Source organism: Leuciscus leuciscus (assembly GCF_965113295.1).
Source record: "Leuciscus leuciscus genome assembly, chromosome: 7".
Classification (NCBI taxonomy): Eukaryota; Metazoa; Chordata; class Actinopteri; order Cypriniformes; family Leuciscidae; genus Leuciscus; species Leuciscus leuciscus.
This window is the reverse complement of record NC_138731.1, coordinates 16,021,334-16,031,289: the sequence shown is the minus strand read 5'-3', so window position 1 is coordinate 16,031,289 and position 9,956 is coordinate 16,021,334. Positions and strand designations below refer to the sequence as shown.

Sequence of the window (9,956 nt, the reverse complement as noted above, 5' to 3'; positions counted from 1 at the left end):
CTTAACCATGATCAAATTATTGTAGGCTTATTTTTAAGCTTGTGTGAAATAGATTTAGCAGCAATATGAAATGAAATGGACCAATGCACCAGTGATTGCAATGAACAATTCTTCTGGTAGTAAAATAGTTCATTAGAATAACTGTAGGGCAGTTTCAAGGCATTCATTTTGTCAAAGGAATATTTAACACGTGGTTTCAATGTGTCTTTATTTGCTTTTATAAGGGCTTTTAAGATGGTTCATCAAATCAGAATAGTCTGAACTATCCATTTTGTCGTACATTGCTACATAGTAGTGTTTTCACACAGGGCTTAATACTGGGTTATTGATTGCTGTTACAAATCCTGCTTTTAACCCTGGGTAAAGGAACATTTCACACTTGTAATTTAGAAGTGGGGTTAGCACTTTTACCCGGGGTTATGAAACCCTCAATGTTTGCGGTGTTAACCCATCATTGCGTTGTCAAACTTGTACAGTGTGAAACGATGCAGTGTTAAAATGTTATGGCTATCTTAGTAATAGACAGCCAATCACGTGCCTCATATTCCCATACTATGAACAGTCACAGAAACATACGCTTTGTATAAACAGAAGTTTCAGCATTTGTGGAGGAAAATTTAAATTTCTTACTGACATTTTTGTGGTGTATTTTTAACTGGACGCCAAATTTCATATGGTTTTCTATGGATAAACACCTTTTCTAGTGATTTTGCTACAGTTTACTAGTGATCTCACTAGTGTTCCCTGTTCAGTAAAGTAGTGTGTGTATTTGTTAGATTTGTGTGTCATCTGAAGCCAAAGTTTGATTCTGACAAAAGAGTAGGCCTATATGTTTTTGATTAATATATTTAATTTGGAAGTTGAAGTTTGAGGTTTGTGCGAGTTGGTGTGCAGTTTTCAGATTGTGTTTATAGTTGAGAGAATTTGTTTCATGAATTGTGTTTTAGGAATCTAGAAATACTGTAATAGGAATCCATGCAATTGGGTTCACGTTCATCACACAGATTCGACACATGGATCAACCAAAAGCTGCTTGGTTTGAAAGTGACTTCTGAGTGAGCTGTGCTTCATACATCGCTGCACTGTTGACAATAGACAATGGACCTTTTCTTGCCTGCAGTGTTTCACTAATGTGACTGCACCCTGATCCAACTGATGTTTCAACAATGACTTCATGCTCACTAAATTTTCTTAACATTTGAAATTCAAATGACATTATGGAGCATTGCCAGGAGAGCTGTAAGTGTTGTGTTTTATCTTCTCTTCACAGAGCATCATGTTGTTTAATGCTGATTAAACCCTCCTCCATCTCACCTGCTTACAGAGGGCATGACCCTGTGTATTCGTCTGACTCCACAGTATTTGGCTGAGCTCCTAACACCATAAGCACCAAGTCGTAACCTGCGTCTTCTCAGAGTTGTCTTTTGTTTGTTCCCATACACGTTCCCTATAAGTAATAAGTCTATAAGTAAGGCTTTTTCATCATATGCCTATATTGTGGAATTTTCTCCCGGCTAACATTAGGAAAACACAATTGTTAAGTACTTTTAAATCGTGTCTTAAAACATTCTATTTCAGGATATAGCTTTTACTTGACTGCTGTGAAGCCGGTTTTTGTTGCTACACAGTTAAGTTTGAAATTAGTTTGAGCAGACTCTGTTTTTGGGGCTTAAGAAAGTGGATTGGTTTTTAGTGGTGTTCACAGTAACTTACGCTCCATCTTCTCTGGAGCAGGTTTTATTCTGGGTTAGAGATCGCAAACCAAAACTACTGGACCTATAAGATGTGTGTAAAGTGACATATATCTGATGCAATAAAGCCACGCCTCCTATATCTCTCGCTACAAATGAAAGCACTTTATAGTGAAAACATTTATTGCCGCTAATTATTTAAAATATTTATATTATATTCATTTTGAATATAAATATATTTGAATATATTATATAATTATTATATGAATAGACTATTCATATTATATTATAATATATAAAATGATGTTTAAATTAATATAAATATATACATATAAATACAAGCTTTAATATATAAAGAAAAATATTAAATTGATCAAAAGTGAAGGTAAAGACTTTTCACGAGTACACACTTACAAATAATCAGATTTACTGATTAACACAATAACAAATTCAGCTTTGCCATCATAAATTGCATTTCTAAATATATTAAAATACAGTTTTTTATTTATTTTATTGTAACAATATGTCACAATATTGCTGTTTTAACTGCATTTGTTCAAAAATAAATGCAATCTTTTTTAGGACTTCAAAAACACTTAAAAGTCTTTCCAACCCCAATCCCTAGTGTAGTTATTTTGCATTTTTACTTTAGTTATTTACCATAGTTAAACATTTGGCTATCCAATCAAAATATTACTTGTGGTTTAATGATCACATTAGAACTGGATGGTGAAAGTGCTGAGGAGGAGACCAGGTGTCACTTATTCCCCAGAGCAACTGCTCACGGTCCTGCAAACCACTGACCCCTGCTGTGGGCTCAATCATTTGCAGACCCTTCAAGAGTGTTAACAGACTAACTCACAGTCCTGAATTAATTATCACCGTACTCTTAGGCCCGGTTCCACAGACAGGGTTTAGATTAAGCCAGGATTAGACCTTAATTCAATTAGAAGTAGCTTTTAAAAACTTGCCTTAGAAAAAAAAACATTACTGGTGTGCATCGAGAACCGCTGGTAAGTGTCCTGATTTAAAGTAAATCTTCTGTCCACACTGAGAATGAAAATACTACACACTCAAAGGTTTTTGATGCAAGGAGACACGCCATGAAACATATCTTAAAATCTGTCAACTTTAATCTCTTGAAGACATTAGTTGTATTAAATACATGTTATATAGCTTTTCCAGTTTTTCGAATGAATTAAGAATTGAGTTTATTCTCATGTGAAACAGGAAATGCTTCATATGTAGCAAGACGAGTCCTGAACAATATTTACATGAAATACAAAAATAGAAATTCACAAAATAGTATTACAGAAAAATTTACAATAACCAACTCTATAAAATTACAATTATATTTCTATAAAAAGCTATTTAAATAATCTTACAGCTCAAGTTTTACAGAGAGCACAGCCATTACTGTCAAATGTGTGTTTCTTATGCATTTGTTTGCGTTTGTTTGTATGGGCGCAAGTATAGAAAAAGTCTTGGTGAACTTCATCGTTCAGCGTGTGAAACCACGTGTCTTCACAGTTCAGGTTTGTCAGGTGCGGTCCGGCTGTCAATGCGTTGGGCTCCAGTCATCCCGTCTCGAGCTCACATGCCTTTAGGGGGGAGCAAGAAGAGAACATGCTTAGTACATTTCCGGGTGCTCTGTGTCAAGGTTATTCTTGGTGTGTACGCAGGTCCTCTTTTTATGAACCCCCTCAATGAACTCTGAATTAAATAATGAATTAGCTTCCTCAGCGCATGAACAGAAGCATTTACTGCAGTAGCTTACACCGAAACCATTGGGGAAAGTTTAAAGGAGTCTACATAAATGTTTTTATCTTAGGTTTTAAGGGAGGACAGTTATTGTTATGACTGTTTTGAAGCAAGAAACTATATAAATTATATAAATATAATGATATGATATGATATGATATGGTATGACTGTTTTCTCTGTGGACAACTTCCAGTTTGAGTCATTGAAGGTCTATACACATGCATTCCTCTCTCTCTCTCTCTCTCTCTGAGGCAAGTTACAGATCTCTAGAGTGTAGGAGCGCTCCAAAACAAATCAACTTAACTGTGTTAATGCATCAGTGAAGAAGTGTAGGAGTGAGTGTACGATTTGACCTGATGATTATCATTTTTCAAAAACACCCGTTGTTTCTAGAGTGTCTCGTTTCTTCTCATAATCATAATACTGGCCCACATCTGATGATTAAGGAGTGGGTGGTATGAACAAAATCATATATCTATGAGCTTTTAATAACAATAATGATATACTGAATACACTACTGTTCAAAAGTTTGGAATTCGTACGATTTTTTTTATGTTTTTGAAAGAAATCTCTTATGCTCACCAAAAGCTACATTTTTTAAAATAAAAAAAATACAGTAAAAACAGTAATATTGTGAAATATTATTACAATTTAAAAACAGTATATATTATATAATTTTTGATGGTATAGCTGAATTTTCAGTATCATTACTCCAGTCTTCAGTGTCACATGATCCTTCAGAAATCATTATAATGCTGATTTGTTGCTCAAGAAACATTTCTTATTATTATCAATGTTGAAAAAGTTTTTGTAGAAACCGTGATGCATTTTTTTTTATCAATTTAATGCCTTCTTGTAAAAAAAAAAATCTTACTGACCAAACTGTCATATATAACTGACACTACACCATATAGAGAGAATTAACCTTATTTTTATTTCCCTTATATTTAAATTGTTTGTTATAATCCAGTGAAATACCCGATAATAAATAATTAAAATAATAATAATATTATTAATAATTTACAATGCTGTTTTTGCACTGATTATATTATGTAACACTTATATTTTATTATATTCATACAGTATGTAAAAGGATGGCCTTTTGGATGGAAATTATACAGTGATCATCCTATCCTAATAGTGACATTAAAACACATTTTAGGCTTAATATTAAGAAATGTGCATTGTGCAATAAAGCAATATTTGAATAATAATATTTGTATTATTAAATCATATGTCAGTAAATTTGTTAATGGATTTGTAGTATACTTAGTATGAAATAGACATATTATAAATACATTTTGGTATAGGTCTTTTCACTAGGGTGGTCATCAACAAAGATATCATGCATAAAATCATACTGCAAATTATTTCAAATTTGACCTCAAAACAAAAGTATTGTAGTCTTTAAATGAATGTCCTTCAGCACTTACTTGCTAATGTTCTGTCAAGGTCAGCAATGAAGTCCTCTAGCTCTTTAGTGTCTCCCAGTTTAGCTGAAGAGAAAAAACATGCAGTTGATTAACAACACAGTGCAGGAAATAAACCAAAAAAATGAAAAAAACAGAAATGTCTGAACTCACGTTTAGGAGATGTGACCAAGGGACTAATTGATGAGGGTGAGAAGACGCTGGGAGAGTTGAGCTTCTCATCACTGAAGCTGAAACTGTTTCTGTTCAAGGACTCTGCACCTGTTACAGAAGAAACAAGAGACAGAGGAAGTCAGAAATGAAAAACTGAAGCTTCCTGTGTGTGTACAGCATGTGTTCCTCTAACTCCACACCAGCGGTGTTCAACAGGTGGCTCACGGCCCACAATAGTGATAGAGCGCAGACAGCAGGGAAAAGACAAAGTTATAATGCCAATAATGCAATGCAACTAAACAAACAACTGTTTCGAGTTAGGATAGAAAACACTAGACATATGTCAAATTAAACTGATGCTGACATGACAGTTTGTATGACATGCCTTATCCTCAAAAACCATTAATCAAATTATGCAAGGTAAGAGAAAATATAACTCAAACTACACTATCAGTCAAAAATTTTGAATAATTATATCATACATTTTTTATGTTTTTGAAAGAAATAACATTTTAGTTTGAAAACATTTTAAAATGTAATGTCATTTATTCCTGTGGTGGTAAAGCTCAGTGTCACATGATCCTTCAGAAATCATTCTAATATGCTGATTTGCTGCTTAGTTATTAATAAGGATTTATAAGCAGTTTTCACTGTATTTTTATTTTTCAAATAAATGAAGCCTTGGTGATCATGTTTTTCAACAACATTGAAAAATCTTAATTATTCCAAACTTCTGACCAGTAATATACATGAATAAAATACTATTTTAAAGATTCCTAAAAAATTTAGGTATTCTACAATAAGTTTACTTGCATCCAAGGTCAAAAAACACTTACAACGTTCACTTAAAATCACCTAATTTCTCAAAGAGTTCGAAGATTCAGTCTCAGTCTCTCTAAACCCCTCCTTTCCGAGAGTAGACTCTGCTCTGATTGGTCGGATGGCTCGGTCTGTTGTTATTGGTCTACCGCTTATAGTGCATGCCAGAAAACTAAATGTCAATTACCATATCTGAATCTCAGCTTCATAGGGTTCCTCAGAACTTGGATATACAGTGATATGAACCGAAACGATTTTACCGTATCACTTTGAGCCCGAGTTCTCTTCTTTTTGAAATTGCATGTAAAGTGGATTTGCAGCGCTGAAAACAATATCTTCTTGCACCAAAAATACACCAAACTCTTCTAGGTCTCAACTACAACTACAGTATTTGAGGGTCAAAGTAGACGTTGTTCACCGGCAGCCGATGGAGACCAATGAAGGCAGGCATTATGCAAATTAGTTACATAGTTACGTAGGTGTGTAACTAATTCAAGCAGCTCAGAATCGATCCTTTCTTTTAGGAGACAATAACTTTATTTGTCATGCACTTTGATCTTTAAAACTTTGCAGACCTTTTACATTCACAAACAGCTTTACTGCATGAAAGGTAATACTTTACATAGCGTTTCACTCTCAATATCTTGCCGAGAGCATGAAATCATTGAAACTCAAGGGACAACTAGACAAACTCTAGTCTAAAAGTCTATAGAATTTAGTGAGCGTTAAACCAGTGGAGCGGCACTGCTCTCTACCACACAGGCTTGCCAAACATGTGCACTGACCCATAACCAGAGGGGGTAGGGGGTGTCGTGGGGGTTAATCTGTGCTAGCAGAGCAGGTTGAGTTTGTAATCAATGCATACTCCTCTAATAACAGCCTCTCTCTCGAGCGAGAACACTTTCAAAGCAGTTTCAACCGTGACCCAGCCTCCAGCAGGTTCATTTAAAGCCAAAGATCTGACCCGGTACGCCACACTCCATCTTAAGAAAAAAAATTGTCTTTACACATTCTTAGTTAAAGGCAGAGCAAGGTGTGCTATTACACAGAAGCTCAGCTTTGCCCAGCGCTTCAGTCATTAGACCCTTAAAGAGGTCTAAAAGTCTAAAAAAAACTAAGGAGTACACTTTCATGTTTGTTTCTTAACACACTTAAGTACACTTAAAAAGTGCACTTTGCAATGTCAAATTAAAAGTTTGACTTTAAAGTACATTTTAAATCATTGTTTTGTAACACATATTTTGATGTTGACATGCTAAAGCACATATAAAGTACTTATTTGATATTACATCTATATTTTAAATGTACTAAATTGCAACTTCATTACAAATGTGTAACTATATATATATTTAAATAAATGACATACAAGTTTCCATAGAAATGTATATTTGAGTCTAGCATAAATGCTTTTCAGTAAATTTAGCAGTGCACTTTAACCATATTACCAATTATTTTAACCACTTTAGCCATATTATGAAATTGCATATAAGATGTACTTATATGTACATCTTATACTTATATTTGACCCTACTTAAGTGGGTCAAACAGCGAATTCCACTGAATATAAATTTAAACTATAATACATTTTCATTTAAATGCAATTAACATGCAGTTCGGTGTGTTACATCCAGTTTGCACTTAATATTATTTTAAAGTATATTATTTCTGTAATAAATACTTTTCTTTTTTTTTTTAAGTATGCTAAAGTGTACTTCTTTTTCTCGAGAGTATGCTTTTGAAAGGAAAGAGAAAACGCTTCCTTTGTTGAAGTTTTTTTCCATTGTTAAATCCTGTCCTGAAGCAGAACCGCTTGAAGCCACTAAACTAGATCAATGGCACGTGTGACAAAATGGCATAAGAATTGATTGGATTCAACATGCAGTTGCACAGATCAATGAGGGTGATTCAAAGCTCATTACTCCGTTCTGATCCTCTGACTGCACCAGAGCACAAATTCTGACACATTGTGAATGTGTCAGTTTGTTCCAGAAGGAATACTGTGAGGTAAAGAGAGATCACTTGTTGCTTAATCATTAAACACAAGAACACTTCCAGAACAAAAGTGCCCATTTATACTGACATGGTTCCGCTTCTTTTGATCCTTTCTATGCAATTATAAGCTACCAAATAAAAGTCTTCCATATCCATTCATGACGCAAACCTTCTTCAGATTCTGGATAATCTCCAGTTGTAGGATTGACGGAATAAACCTACAGTGAACCTGTGTGTGTCCCAGAACAGCTATTACAACTGGCTAGTGAGAAACTATAAATCAGCCAGGACAATTAACCAGCCAATATTTGCATATGTGTGTGTGTGTGTCAAGGTTTTTATAAGTTCTTAACTTCTTATAGCCTGTTAAGTGTCAGTGTTCCAGTAGCAGGACACTTGGCACCATTTATTTTTATTTATTTTTTGCCTTTTTTCTCTGTCCCATATTTTAGTAATCATCATGGAAACGGTACTTTAAAATAATTTAGTGGGCTCAATTTTTGTGATTTGAACTCCATATTTGGAACACAACTTGTTAGATATATGGCTTTATTTTTCACTTTATTTGGTAAAATATATATTTTGTTTAAATTGTTTATTTCAGTATATTTGCTTTACAGTAAACTTCTATAACGTTTACACATTCATTTTTTTTTAAGTGCTTTCACTTCCACTGGGTGCCTTTAAAGAGAGACCTACCGTAGGTATGTTGCAAAGCATTCATTAACATTCATGAAAAGAGGGGTGACAAGACAGTTAACAGGTTAAAAGACGTTTAATGAAGCCCAGTTGCTCTTTGTGCTGGTGTGTGGGCTCAGATTAGATTAGATTAGATAAGATTATGCAGTGTTCAGTGAGCACTGTTACTTGCAACTGAGGCTGCGGAGCTTAAATCGTGACGAGATAATGAGCCACAGGCACGAGCACGTGCGCGCGCTGCTATCACATTTCTGGAATAATGACACGTCAAATGCAACTTTTGCGACTAGTGCACTGCATACTGCATACTCACTCTCAGAGTCGCTGATGCCGCTATCGCTGACGCTCGCGCTGCTCCGTCTCTTCATGGTTTTCAAGTGCTCATCATATCTGAAGTGTCTCTTTTCCACGGGGGACGTGAAATCCTCAATGACAGCGTCGAATTCACACAACACGGCGTTCAGACCGTCATCATCCTCAAGAAATGCTAGAAAAAGCAAGTTTGTTTCAGTCTGGAAACAATAAGTGCACTATAGAGACGCACTATCGCCTCAATGTAATAAGCATAATATAATACTTGCATGGGTTTAGAAGCCTAAGTTTAGGGTTTATCTTAACTTAATTTTTCTATTAAAATGTATTATTAAACCTTAGACTTACCTTTGCTCTGTGATTTCATCTTTGGAGACTTCATCTTCTACGCCTCTTTAGTGTCCAGTTCCGAAATATCCGATATAAGATAAATTCCTCCTGTTCCCCCTTGTTAACACACTGTGTCTGAGCTCGTGCGGTCGGTGGGGTTGTTTTAAATGTGTCCCGGCTCCGGGAGGGGGCGTGGCCTGACGGAGGCGTGTCGGACGTGGGAAACGCGTTGCCAATGAGACGCTCGCGCTTGTTTTAGCCCTCCGTGTGAGTTACAGGGACTGGCGTCATTCACTCCTGAAGTATGTGTTTGTAAACAGCTACTGTGACACATGCACGACATCAGTGATGCTTTATTTTTAACCATAACTCCATCCTGGTCACCCTTCGTTTTGCGATGACTTCACTTGTTGCAATGTTTGACCAGCAATACAGTAATAATGTTACAGGAAAAATGCTTGCGAAGTGTGTAATGTAATAGCCTACGGAATGTAAATATATCTAAAAATGCATCACGGTTCTAAAAGCCCTTTGGAATGTCCACATGTGAGTGTGTCTCCATACTTGTTGAAAAAGTCATATATTTCATACTTTGTTTCATCTAAGATTATTATTAATAATGGTAGTGACATTTATAAAGTTTTGGAGAATACGTGACAGGTAGAATCAGTCAATTTACTTTGCTCAATTTTTCACTTAATTAAAATCCACAGACACATAGGACATAAAGTAATAATATTCTTAAAATATAAATGTTAAAATATAGCC

General features: G+C 35.1%; 1 protein-coding gene across 2 annotated transcripts; it reads right to left on the bottom strand.

The window, feature by feature from the left end:
* Positions 1–2,806: 2,806 nt before the first annotated feature.
* On the bottom strand, positions 2,807–9,362 carry rgcc (regulator of cell cycle; the record flags this gene model as incomplete). Of its 2 annotated transcripts, XM_082175530.1 has the most annotated exons (5): positions 9,207–9,362; positions 8,860–9,033; positions 5,037–5,144; positions 4,887–4,949; positions 2,807–3,292 (listed from the first exon to the last, which is right to left on the bottom strand). In XM_082175530.1, the coding sequence occupies exons 1-5, from the start codon at positions 9,238–9,240 to the stop codon at positions 3,285–3,287; spliced, it is 387 nt and encodes a 128-aa protein (XP_082031656.1). In that variant the 5' UTR covers positions 9,241–9,362. The 2 variants fall into 2 exon arrangements, with proteins under 2 accessions (XP_082031656.1, XP_082031655.1); XM_082175529.1 differs by lacking the exon at positions 2,807–3,292 and having other exon boundaries at positions 4,876–4,949.
* Positions 9,363–9,956: the final 594 nt, after the last annotated feature.